We start from the raw sequence: 13,432 nt of genomic DNA on the forward strand, positions 1-13,432 counted from the left end.
ACTAATGCATGTAGGGGCACCTTACGTCTTCCTCCACAATCAAAGCTTGAAAGTCACCATATGACCTTACTGGTGTTGGCACAAGGTTAAACAATGTGTGTGCATGGCTGTAGCAAATTTCATGTGTTTGTTTAAATTGTTACATCAGTAGTGGTTAACAGGTGTGTGACATAATTTTTTGCTGTGAACTGAAATTTTTAGCTATGTTTAATTTTTAATGGAAAATGGCATACTTATGTCATATAGGTTCTACAGAGAATTCTCAGAAAGGTCCTTGTTTTCTGATGTTTCTTACGTATATTTATATCCATTCTAAAATAAATGTTTTCTGTAGTGCCTATGATGTGTGTGCAAGGCTGTAGTAACTTTCATGTGCGTATTATATCAGTAGTGGTTAACAGGTGTGTGACATTATTTTATGCTGTGAACTGAAATTTTTTAGCTTATAATGTTTCATTTATAATGGAGAATGGCATACTTGTCGTATATGTTCTGCAGAGAATTCTCACAAAGGTCCTTGTTTTCTGATGTTTCTTATATCTGTTTATATCCATTCAAAAATAAATGTTTTCTGTAGTGCCTATAATGTGTGTGCAAGACTGTAGTAACTTTCATGTGTGTGTTATATCAGTAGTGGTTAACAGGTGTGTGACATAATTTTTTGCTGTGAACTGAAATTTTTAGCTATGTTTAATTTGTAATGGAAAATGGCACACTTATATATGTTCTGCTGTGAATTCTCACAAAGGTCCTGGTTTTCTAATGTTTCTTATGTATGTTTATATCCATTCAAAAATGAATGTTTAATGTAGTGCCTATAATGTGTGTGCAAGTCTGTAGTAACTCTCATGTGTGTGTTACATCTGTAGTGGCTAACAGGTGTGTGACATTATTTTATGTTGAAATTTTTAGTAATTATTAATTTGTGACGGAAAAGGTAAATGTCAAATCATGTTGTACTGTGAATTCTGATAAACATGACAAAGGTCATTGTTTTCTAATGTTTCTGATGTCATTTTATATCCATTTTGGATTGAACTTTTAGAGAGGTTTATTTTGGCTGGAATTTTTTGTCTTTGATTAGTTCTGTCGAGTGCAGGTATTTTAGGGGATTTGGAGTGCATGCAAAATTGTGCCTATAGAACATTATAGTAAAAATAATGTGGTCTTAGGCCTAATAAAAATTAGACAGATAGCTCAAGGTCAATTATCAATTTTTGTTATTTTTATGCCCCCGAAGGGAGGCATATTAGTTTTTAACTGTCTGTCCGTTTGTTAGTTCGTTCATCACAACGTTAACTTTTTGCATGAATGCACTTTACTCGCGAACCACTGCAACCAGGACCTTCAAACTTCACATGCTGATAGTACTTATTGAGTACACAACCCCTACTGACTTTAAGGTCAAAGGTCACCAGGTCAAAGGTCAAGGCGTGCAGGGGCATTTGTCACCATTAGTGGTTGACAGCTCTTGTTCATTCTACATGGATGTTATTTGAACAGTGAATGGCTTGTAAACATAGAAATCTGGTAAACATTTGGTTTAATCATTACATTTGCTGGAATTGCTTCAGTCTGGGTAAAATGTATTCATCCACTTGAAAAATGTTGAAAATTCTACTAATTTTCAGTTTACATATTCCTGGAAAGTTTCTGAATTTGCAGGTTTTTATTCATGAAATGCATTTTTATCAGTTTTATGTTTGAAACCGTTAGGCAGAAAAAAATGGTGTATTACAGATTCTGCAGTATTTCTTGATTTTTTTTTTAAAATTTAAGTCGCACCGAAGAACTCGGACCTAGAGTCAGATATTTGTTTTTTTTTTCTCTTGTTTACATGAAATTACTCTCTTGATTACTTGAATTTACAAGTACTCGCAGTTTGAACAGAGGAATATATATTATCATAATTTGTGCAAAAAAAAATAAGTTCAAGGATTTGAAAACTGAACAGATTGGGCTTTAAATTGGTATTTTTTATTGATTTTGAAGGAAAATAGGCAGATGGTCAAACACTAGACTTGAATTTTGGCTGCCTTATAAAATATTTGAGTATAATCATCATATCTGAGGTCCTGAATTGTACAAATACTTATTCTGTTGGATTTCTTACATTTGTAGTACCCAAAAACCTGAAATGAGAGCGCTTAAGGACAATGAGATGTTTGATGCATAGATGGAAATTGGCTGCCTTTGTATATATAAGTCTACATCTTCCCAGATTTGACCAAAGCGATGCTGTGAATGGTAAATAATGCTTTGTAGATGTTTTAAATAAAAATTAGGTACTTTTCTTTGATATTGTAAAACTTGATAATATGTTAAATTGCAATTGCAAGTGAAAAAAAGCTAGAAAGTAGAATTATAGTAGAATAACAGCTATTTTTGCCATAACGACTACCTGAAGAAAGTGTGGATTGTGTGTGTGTGTTCAGGTTTAACGTCTTTTTTAAACAAGTTTTCCTATAAATGGCGGTGTTTACTTGAAGCAGTGAGCTCTCAATAGTTAGTACACTAAGCTGTATTGCCCTGTGAGAATATTCAGTTCAGATTGTAGTTAATTTTACCTGAAAACAGTCAATATTTCTTGAGATCTAGAAGCCAGTAAGGCAAGGAATAATGAAAAGGCTGCTTTGTGATTGATAGTTTTAGTATTTAAACTGTTTGTTATACCAGATTGTTACATATACATGTATTTGGGGAAAAAAAGATTTTGATATAAATGTTCATAGAAAAATTGTTGTGAGTGGCACTTTTTTACAATTTCACATTTTTTTTGCAGTCAGATTGAGACATATATTGCTCATACATGCAGTTGAATTTTAAACTGTTAAAGTATTTAATCTGAGATATTATGACCAGCTTAAATTATTTTTCAGATGTTTGGCTTCAGGACTTTAAGTCTCACACAAGTTGCTGGTTCAGTCGCATGAATGGTCAGTGGAATTCACAAGAGTCACTGAAAAAATTAGGAGAACCAGTTGAAGTTGCTCAGGTTGATATATTTACAGAAATTTATCCAGTTTGGAACATTCAGCAGGCAGTGATGTATTCTTAAATCATTATAAATATTAGAGAGAGGCTGTTTTTGCCAGGGAGCTTGGCTGTGATAAACAACTTAGGATTTTGTACAGTGTAAATAGAAAGGGTGTTCAAGTTTTGTATACAGAGTGCACTGAATGTCATTTAAGCTTTTTATTATGCTCACATAATTAGACTTCTCAGAGCTGGCTGGCTCAATCATTTTTACCTACGGTATATATATGAGTGATATCACTGAAAAGTACATGACATATTTAAGTACAAATGTTCTTTTTTTTAAGTACAAAAGCTATTCATTCTCATATTTGCCACATACTTCAAAGGGTCAAATTTGACAGCTACAGGATTTTTCTTTGTTTACATTTTAGTTTTTCATATGAGCAGAGGACATGTTTTGATGCTAATTTTGTAAAATGAATGTAAGGATAATACACGTTTTTTGTGTATTAACATCTGCAGAGGCCCGCGGGATAGTTTGTGACAGAGACTGTAGGTTGAGGTCACAAACATATCCAACGGCTTCTGCAGACCTTAATCAAAACAAACGTGTATTGTCGCTATTCTTGCATAAAAAAAAATTACACGATGACTCAATGCGTTGTTTTCATGTGTGATGGCTTTACGATTCTGGTACCTTTTTAGCTCACCAGAGCACAAAGTGCTCAAGGTAGTCATTGTCTGACGTCTGTCGGCGTCTGTCATGCATCGTCTGTCAACATTTGCCTTGTGAACACACTTGAGGCCACATTTGTGGCCCAATCTTTATGAAACTTGGTCAGAAGTTAGTCTTGATGATCTCTAGGTCAAGTTCGAAACTGGGTCATGTTAGGTCAAAAACTAGGTCTGTAGGCCAGATCAAAGCTTGTGAACACTCCAGAAGCCACAGTTGTGAACACTCTAGAGGCCACATTTTTAACCCAATCTTAATGAAACATGGTCAGGAATTTTTTGTCTTGATGATATCTAGGTCAAATTTAAAACTGGGGCATGTTGGTTCAAAAACTAGGTCAGTAGGCTAGATCAAAGGAAAAGCTTGTGAACAATCCAGAAGCCACAGTTGTTACCTAATCTTTATGAAACTTGGTCTGAATGTTTGTTTTGATGATTTCTAGGTAAATATCGAATCTGGGTTATGTGGGGTCAAAACTAGGTCTGTAGGCCAGATCAAAGGAAAAGCTTGTGAACACTCTAAAGGCCACATTTGTGCCCAATATTTATGAAACTTGGTCAGAATATTTGTCTTGATGGTTATTAGGTCAAATTCAAAACTGAGTCATGTGGACACTGCACACAATTTTTTCTTCCGTTAAGACATGGGCGGATCCAGTAAAAAAAAAGTAGTTTTTATGCCAGAATAATTTTCATTAGATTTGAGCATTATTGTTTTTGTGAAATAATGAAAACTTCTTGACTTAATTCGATCAATACATCAAGAAGTTTTATTTCAGGTTTTAAGCTTAATTAGTATTAAATAATTTTTTATTTTTTTTTAATCATGCTTTACTTTCAGAGTTTCTAAATGCAAAACCAGAACTTGTGGTGACCTCAAGGACAAATGATGATTTGAATAGAGCTATAGAATGGTTACTTTTTCGTTTGGATTTGAAGGTAATTATGAATCTGAATTAGTATTCTAATATTGTTATTTTGTCCCCACCCCCCCTCGGTGGGTGAGACATATTGTTTTTTAGCTCACCTGTCACATAAGTGACAAGGTGAGCTTTTGTGATCACCCTTCGTCCGTCGTCAGTCCGTCCGTCCGTCAACAACTTCTGGTCTGCACAATAGTGGTTTCATTTATGATTTTTTTTTAACCAAACTTGCACACAACTTGTATCACCATAAGATCTTGGTTCCTTTCTTGAATTGGTCAGATCCCAGTATGGGTTCTAGAGTTATGGCCCCTGAAAGGGCCAAAATTAGCTATTTTGACCTTGTCTGCACAATAGCAGCTTTATTTATGTTGTGATTATTACCAAACTTGCACACAACTTGTATCCCTATAAGATCTTGATATAAGATTTTCTTAAACTGGCCAGATTCCTTTATGGGTTCCAGAGTTATGGACCCTGAAAGGCCCAAAATTAGCTATTTTGACCTTGTCTGTACAATAGCAGCTTTATTTATGATTTGAATTTAATCAAACTAGCATAAAACTTGTGTCACCATAAGATCTTGGTTCCTTTCTTGAAATGGCCAGATCCCATAATGTGTTCTAGAGTTATGGCCCCTGAAAGGGCCAAAATTGGCTATTTTGCCCTTTTCTGCACAATAGCAGCTTCATTTTTAGCTCACCTGTCACAAAGTGACAAGATGAGCTTTTGTGATCGCGCGGTGTCCGTCGTCCGTCCGTCAGTCCGTGCGTGCGTGCGTGCGTGCGTGCGTCCGTAAACTTTTGCTTGTGACCACTCTAGAGGTCACATTTTTCATGGGATCTTTATGAAAGTCGGTCAGAATGTTCACCTTGATGATATCTAGGTCAAGTTCGAAACTGTGTCACAGGCCTTCAAAAACTAGGTCAGTAGGTCTAAAAATAGAAAAACATTGTGACCTCTCTAGAGACCATATATTTGACAAGATCTTCATGAAAATTGGTCAGAATGTTCACATTGATGATATCTAGGTCAAGTTTGAAACTGGGTCACGTGCCCTTAAAAACTAGGTCAGTAGATCTAAAAATAGAAAAACCTTGTGACCTCTCTAAAGACCATATATTTCACAATATTTTCATGGAAATTGGTCAGAATGTTTATCTTGATGATATCTAGGTCAAGTTTGAAAGTGGGTCACTTTCCTTCAAAAACTAGGTCAGTAGGTCAAATAAGAGAGAAACGTTGTGACCTCTCTAAAGGCCATATTTTTCATGGGATCTGTATGAAAGTTGGTCAGAATGTTCATCTTGATGATATCTAGGTCAAGTTCGAAACTGGGTCACACGCGGTCAAAAACTAGGTCAGTAGGTCTAAAAATAGAAAAACCTTGTGACCTCTCTAGAGGCCATATATTTCATGAGATCTTCATGAAAATTGGTCAGAATGTTTACCTTGATGATATCTAGGTCAAGTTTGAAAGTGGGTCACGTGCCGTCAAAAACTAGGTCAGTAGGTCAAATAATATAAAAACCTTGTGACCTCTCTAGAGGCCATACTTTTCATTGGATCTGTATAAAAGTTGGTCTGAATGTTTATCTTGATGATATCTAGGAGAAGTTTGAAAGTGGGTCACGTGCCATCAAAAACTAGGTCAGTAGGTCAAATAATAGAAAAACATTGTGACCTCTCTAGAGGCCATATTTTTCATGAGATCTGTATGAAAATTGGTCTGAATGTTCATCTTGATGATATCTAAGTCATATTCGAAACAGGGTTATGTGCGGTCAAAAACTAGGTCAGTAGGTCTAAAAATATAAAAACCTTATGACCTCTTTAGAGGCCATACTTATGAATGGATCTCCATAAAAATTGGTTAGAATGTTCACCTTGATGATATCTAGGTCAAGTTTGAAACTGGGTCACGTGCCTTAAAAAACTAGGTCAGTAGGTCAAATAATGAAAAAACCTTGTGACCTCTCTAGAGGCCATACTTTTCATGGGATCTGTATGAAAGATGGTTTGAATATTCATCTTGATGATATCTAGGTCAAGTTCGAAACTGGGTCAACTGTGGTCAAAAACTAGGTCAGTAGGACTAAAATTATTCAAATCTTTTGACCTCTCTAGAGGCCATATTTTTCAATGGATCTTCATGAAAGTTGATCTGAATGTTCACCTTGATGATATCTAGGTCAAGTTTGAAAGTGGGTCACGTGCCGTCAAAAACTAGGTCAGTAGGTCAAATAATAGAAAAACCTTGTGACCTCTCTGGAGGCCATATTTTTCATAAGATCTTAATGAAAGTTAGGGAGAATGTTCACCTTGATGATATCTAGGTAAAGTTCAAAACAGGGTCACGTACCTTCGAAAACTAGGTCAATAGGTCAAATAATAGAAAAACCTTGTGACCTCTCTAGAGACCATATTTTTCAATAGATTTTCATGAAAATTGGTCAGAATTTTTATCTTGATAATATCTAGGTCAAGTCCAAAACTGGGTCACATGAGCTCAAAAACTAGGTCACTATGTCAAATAATAGAAAAAACGACGTCATACTCAAAACTCGGTCATGTGGGAAGAGGTGAGCGATTCAGGACCATCATGGTCCTCTTGTTTATGATTTGATTTTAACCAAACTTGCACACAACTTGTATCACCATAAGAACTTGATTCCTTTTTATACGCCCACAGGGACGTATTATGTTAGCGCCTCGGTGTCCGTCTGTCAGTGTGTTGGTTAGCAATTTCCCTTCCACTCTGCAACTCTTGAACCCCTTGATGGATTTCAGAGAAACCTGACACAAGTGTTCACCTCATTGAAATAACATGCAGAGCGCATGTTTCGGATGGCTCACTTCAATGTCAAGGTCACACTTAGGGATCAAAGGTCATATGACTTTGTTTTGTGTGAATATTGCTCTGCATTTGCAATGCATTGCAGTGCTCTTGTTTTTATTTGGCAGATCCTTCTTTTGTTCGCTTACAATAATTTTTTTAATTACTTTCCTTTTATGTTACTATAAATAGCTTATTTAGTAACTTTTTTATTATTGGCCGTAGGGAAAAACCAAGACCACTTTTCTGTGGCACAACATGGATGGTATTTTTAGGTGTAGGTATTTTTACATATCTGTACCTTGTAAGAATTTTTTCTTTTTGTTTTTGGTTAAAGCAATGGTACTCAGGTGAGCGATATAGGGCCATCATGGCCCTCTTGTTGCCTTTTCCATCAGTACCTCCGAATTCTAAGCCTGTCAGGCTTTCATAGGTAAAACTACTGGCCAGATTTCAACGAGACTTCGCAGGAGTGATCAGTACCAAGTCTAGTTGTGCATATCGCTGGCATTTTCCACTTTGCTGCACAATATGGCCACAAGAGCTAAAAATTGAAAAATCTTGTCCGGCTTATACAGGTCAAACTGCCGGCCTAGTTGTGCGTATAACCGACAGGTTCCGCTTCACTGCACAAAATGGCAACCAGAGCTCTATATATAGAAAAATCTTGCTGAACTTAAACAATTTAATCAAACTGCTGGCTGGATTTTGACAAAACATAACAGGAATGATCAGTACCAACACTAGTTGTGCATATTGCTGGCATGTTCCACTTTGCTGCACCAAATGGCCACCAGAGCTAAAATAGAAAAATCTTGTCTGGCATTCATAGATTGTGTTGTACCAAAGCATTAAGAGGATAGTCAAAGGACTGGTTAATCTGTTGTAAAATTTGACTGGGATGGATATCATGTCACATTTTAGTCTTTGCATGATTTCCAAGTGAGGTAGCACTATAAAGCATGGCTTTTTGAACAATTTTTATGCCCCCGAAGGGAGGCATATAGTTTTTGAACAGATCTGTCTGTCGGTCTGTCCGCAGTTTTCGTGTCCGGTCCATATCTTTGTCATCGATGGATGGATTTTCAAATAACTTGGCATGAATGTGACCACAGTAAGACATGTGTCGCGCGCAAGACCCAGGTCCGTAGCTCAAAGGTCAAGTTCACACTTAGACGTTAAAGGTCATTTTTCATGAAAGTGCATTGATGGGCGTGTCCGGTCCATATCTTTGTCATCCATGGATGGATTTTCAAATAACTTGGCATGAATATGTTCCACAGTAAGATGACATGTCGCATGCAAGACCCAGGTCCGTAGCTCAAAGGTCAAGGTCACACTTAGACGTTAAAGGTCATTTTTCATGATAGTGCATTGATGGGCGTGTCCGGTCCATATCTTTGTCATTCATGCATGGATTTTAAAATTATTAGGCATGAATGTGTACCACAGTAAGAAGATGTGTCACGCGCGAGACCCAGGTCTGTAGCTCAAAGGTCAAGGTCACACTTAGATGTTAAAGGTCATATTTCATGATAGTTCATTGATGGGCGTGTCCGGTCCATATCTTTGTCATTCATGCATGGATTTTAAAATAACTACGCATGAATGTGTGGCACAGTAAGATGACGTGTCACGCGCAAGACCCAGTTCCGTAGGTCAAAGGTCCAAAACTCTAACATCGGTCATATCTATTCGTTGAAAGTGCCATCGGGGGCATGTGTCATCCTATGGAGACAGCTCTTGTTCAATCATACAAACAGCCATGTCTAGTTGTAGCAGTGAGCACAATGCCCAGCTTTATAGTGCTGCCTCACTGGAATAACATGCTGTAGACATGACATGATACCCAACCCAGTTACATTATACTGACACTGGGCTGACCAGTCCTAGCACTACCCTCTTAATGCTGAGTGCCAAGCGAGGGAGCTACTAGTACCATTTCTTACGTCTTTGGTATGACACGGCCGGGGATTGAACCCACGACCTCACACGCTCTAATCAAAATGAAAATAAGTTCTGAAAAGTCTCCCTTAATAAAAAAAACATTTAAAAAAAACATTTTCAGACCTACCTACACTAATTTATTTTGAGTATGTTACTGGAAACAAAGAATTTTTTTTAGGCCTTAGCACACCTGAGCATGTAATCTTCATACTGGGTAATGAGATTTTAGGGCCATGGGAGGTTTTGCTTTTATTTTCGGCTTTAACATAATGTATTATATTTTCATCATGGTACAAGTATATTTTTATAGTCAGAATGTCAAAGTTAAGTTACAGGCTGTCCATTAAGCTCAATAAGAACAGCGCAGATCTCTGCATTTCAGCATTTTGAGTTTGATCTTTGGGTGAGGTGTATGTTCTCCGTCAGGATTTGATAAAAAGACATTGTATCTGAATTAATTCATCCCCCGCCTCTGATTCATGTTGGGTAGTTTGTTAGTTTGTAGTTACTTGCAAAGGACAGGTTTGTACAGGCAGAGAATAAAGAAACACTGGTTACAATGTAGGTTAACAATGTAATACAACTTAAAAACTGGTGAAAAATGGCATTAAACACAAAGCAAAGAAAAACACAAACAAATGAGCTGAGTTATGGATATCATGTGAAGTTAATTCACTTGATTTAATTAAGCCTTGTTTTAATTCCCATGAAATGGCCATGACAAAGCCAGAGTCTAATACCTTAAAACACAGTTTGCTCTAAAATCTTTTCGATTCTAATTTGCCCTTTATCTAAACAGTAAATAAAATATAGAAGCGTTTCTTCTTTGTCGCAACAAAAACTTTGATGTCACCGCACATGAACGTGATGTCATTCTAGCATAAGAGTGTTTTAACAGACACAAGCATATTAGAATATGGAATTCATGCCTATTTTCAGCAGTATACATGGTCTGGTCAGAAGTAGGGCTGAAACCCATGATCTTAAAACCAGTAGAGGATTATGATTATAAATCAGGGGGTTTTATAACTGGTCTAGACAAACCTTATAAGGAGTATATATTATACTTTTTTTAAAAAGAAATTTATGACATTATGATTAAGCCAAGTTCAGTTAGGATCCAACCAGGACATATATTCAACGTCACTCAGGGCGTTGAAATTCTTCATGTGAGGAAGTCATCCAGCTTGCTACGGAAGGTCATTGGTTCTAACCCCGTGCCGGCTTATGATGAAAATAATGCACAGAGGAGCACCTGGGTCTTCCCCACCATCAAAGCAATTTCATCAAGTGCCGCATTTTCAACATGAAATCAGTCCTTCGAGCTCTACAATACAAATTTCAATCAAACCAAATAGCAGGTATGACCGATAAATGTGTTGGTGTGACGTAAACCCCCAACAAATAAATAGATTATTGAGCAAGTTTAATCAAGTGCCCATTTAACAAGAAACAAGTCCCTTCAAAGCACTACCTTAACTTTCATCAAAACCAAATTAGCAAGTAACAACACAAGCTATACATACATTTGATTTTCATGAAACTTGGTCGAATCCAAAATAGAATTGTGTAAAATTGTTTTAACGCTTTTGGTTATGCATTTATTAAACACAAAACAATCAATTCCACAAGCTTGTCATGTTTTTCAATAACAGTGTGCTTCAACTGGTTGTCATTATGTTTCAGGCATGAAGGCCAGAGGAGGTTTTCTGCATCTGGAAAAAAACCCGTCAGTTGAGAATAGGAATCAGGAAGGATGCAAGCTGCCAGAAAAATTTGATGATTAAAATGTTTTGAAAAAGTCTTAACATTCTCAAAGCACTGATGGACAAAAATTCAATCCAGTCACAAAATAATTACAGCTAAGGCGTGTAAATGGGATGGACCATTGCCTAGAAACAGAAAATTCATGGACCATTTTGGTCTGTTATTACAAGAAATTCTCCTGAGTGTGTTTCCAAAGTGTGATTTCATGATAAAGATGTGTAAGGGGTTTTTTATCCTCAGTCTTGGTAGCTGCTGTTTTAAAAAAACTGCCTAACAATGTTAATTATACATAAATATTTATGGTATACTTCCTCTTTAAAAATAGTTTTGGCACAAGTTGTGATATTGTTTGCAGAATTTTAAACGACAATGAATTATGGTAAGTATTGTTAGTGGAAATTTCTAAAAAAATAAATGCAAATATAAGATAATTCAAAATTTAAAGAAATCATCCAGTTGAAAACACAACATCGATAATAATCATTGAAATATGATCCATGGGTCAACTGAATGTCAGTTTTTGAAAAGGCATACCTTCTTACAAGTGTTACAATCTTTAAGTGAAGTGAAGTCATGGAAAAATTGTAAATTATGTGATTTTCTTGTTTTGCGTCATTGAAGTATATTAATTTAAAGCTAGAACAATCCTTGAATGTAAAAGTTTTTAGGAAAAGCAACAGACAAAGAACGCAATCGGAAACCCGTGTCAGAATACAGAAAGAGTTCTCCCTGTTGTTTAAGCCCTCCAGGGGCTGACAAAAAGTGCTTATGATGTACTTGGATAGTTGAATGTCCAACCCCAATATATCATTGTTCAACAATTTCTTAAAGAACATTGCCTCTAAAACCACTTTGCCGGTTTCAAGAAGCCTTTACCGGAAATGTTTCATTCTTTGGTTAGCCCCTTTCAGAATCCTTCACATCTAATTCATTCCTGCCAGAATGCTTGTTTTGCCATTCCAGCCAAAAGGAAACATTTAAAAAGATCAATCACTTAGACAGAGCTCCCCTGATTTGATCTAGCATAACAGAAATAATAATTATGTTCATTGGTTTGACCCTCTACCGTATTCCTTCAATCGACATTGTTTTTGTTAAAAAACATGTCGAGAAACGGCAGTAGCAGAAATAGTTTTCCCTATATGTATATGGCTATAATTTAAAGAGAACTTTGAAACTGCAGGATTGATTTTAGAATATTTTACAGCAATGTTTTCCAACTGCATGTAAGTAGTGTCTGTATTAATTATAGTACAATAATGGAATACTTACATATGTTTGAAAGAATAAAATTTAATGAAACAATTGAAAAAATGCAATGAGAATAAAGTAAATTGTTTTCTTGTGCATTTATTGTACATGTATATACCTATCTGTGAGAAGCATTATCAGTTAGTTTCTTTAATTGACAATAGAATTATGCAGAAGAAAATTGTGTTATACTTTGGGGAAAAACTGTTTTCAGTATGTTTTGTGTTTCATCACATAAAAGCAACAAGTGCTCAAGGTGAGCGACTGGTGGTCTTCCTTCCTGCACTGTAAACAATTTGACTGATAACACTCTGTCACAATTTTAGCCCAGTCTTAAGGTGTTAGACGCCTAATAGAGTACCTCCTTTTTGAAGAGTATTCAATTCGTACCATAAACCTACTTTTACTGCTATTCTCAATGGGTTGTAGGTTCAAGCCCTACTTGGACCAAATTTTTATGCCTCCCGGCATCTACTGATGTGGGAGGCATATAGTGATTGTCCTGACCGTCCGTTCGTTCGTCCGTCTGTACGAGGTTAACCAAATGGGACCGTTTCGTCTAGCATCAATACCCCTTACTAAAATGTCTGTACGAGGTTTACCAAATGGGACCGTTTCGTCTAGCATCAATACCCTTTACTAAAATGACATCACCTGACCTCAGTTTGACCTTGACCTCATTTTGGACTTAGGTTGCTTTATATAGGCCATCTCTTGGTTAACCAAATGGGACCGTTTCGTCTAGCATCAATAGCGCTTACAAGAATGAATTAATACTAATACAGATGTACATGTACCATAAGCAAATTTGTTGTGTGGGAAAAAACCACATCTTCAACAGCACCCGACCTAAGTTTTGCCTTGATCTTGATGACCTCATTATGGACTTTGTTGCTTTAATATGGGCCATCTCTTGGTTAACCAAATGGGACCGTTTCGTCTAGCATCAATAGCGACTACAAGAATGAATAATACTATACAGAATGTAACGCTGTTG

At 36.4% G+C, this 13,432-nt stretch overlaps 1 protein-coding gene across 3 annotated transcripts; it reads left to right on the top strand.

Annotated features, from left to right (window-relative positions):
* Positions 1-1,772: 1,772 nt before the first annotated feature.
* Positions 1,773-5,183, top strand: LOC123530213 (uncharacterized). 3 transcript variants are annotated; one of them, XM_053530572.1, is made up of 3 exons: positions 1,773-2,247; positions 2,880-2,995; positions 4,555-5,183. In XM_053530572.1, exons 1-3 carry the CDS (start codon positions 2,157-2,159, stop codon positions 4,669-4,671), a joined length of 324 nt encoding a protein of 107 aa, XP_053386547.1. In that variant the 5' UTR covers positions 1,773-2,156; the 3' UTR covers positions 4,672-5,183. The 3 variants fall into 3 exon arrangements, 1 of the variants encoding a protein (XP_053386547.1); XR_008368446.1 differs by having other exon boundaries at positions 1,778-2,285; positions 4,553-5,183; XR_008368445.1 differs by lacking the exon at positions 1,773-2,247 and adding an exon at positions 2,348-2,742 and having other exon boundaries at positions 4,553-5,183.
* Positions 5,184-13,432: the final 8,249 nt, after the last annotated feature.

The sequence above is a fragment of the Mercenaria mercenaria genome, chromosome 18 (genome assembly GCF_021730395.1).
Source record: "Mercenaria mercenaria strain notata chromosome 18, MADL_Memer_1, whole genome shotgun sequence".
Lineage (NCBI taxonomy): Eukaryota > Metazoa > Mollusca > Bivalvia > Venerida > Veneridae > Mercenaria > Mercenaria mercenaria.

Bases quoted from the DNA above. Each gene is read 5' to 3' on its own strand.
- LOC123530213 (XM_053530572.1), top strand. From the start codon at position 2,157: ATGAGATGTTTGATGCATAGATGGAAATTGGCTGCCTTTGTATATATA. The intron at 2,248-2,879 runs GTAAATAATGCT...ATTATTTTTCAG, and splicing joins CCAAAGCGATGCTGTGAATG to ATGTTTGGCTTCAGGACTTT. The intron at 2,996-4,554 runs GTTGATATATTT...TTACTTTCAGAG, and splicing joins AACCAGTTGAAGTTGCTCAG to TTTCTAAATGCAAAACCAGA.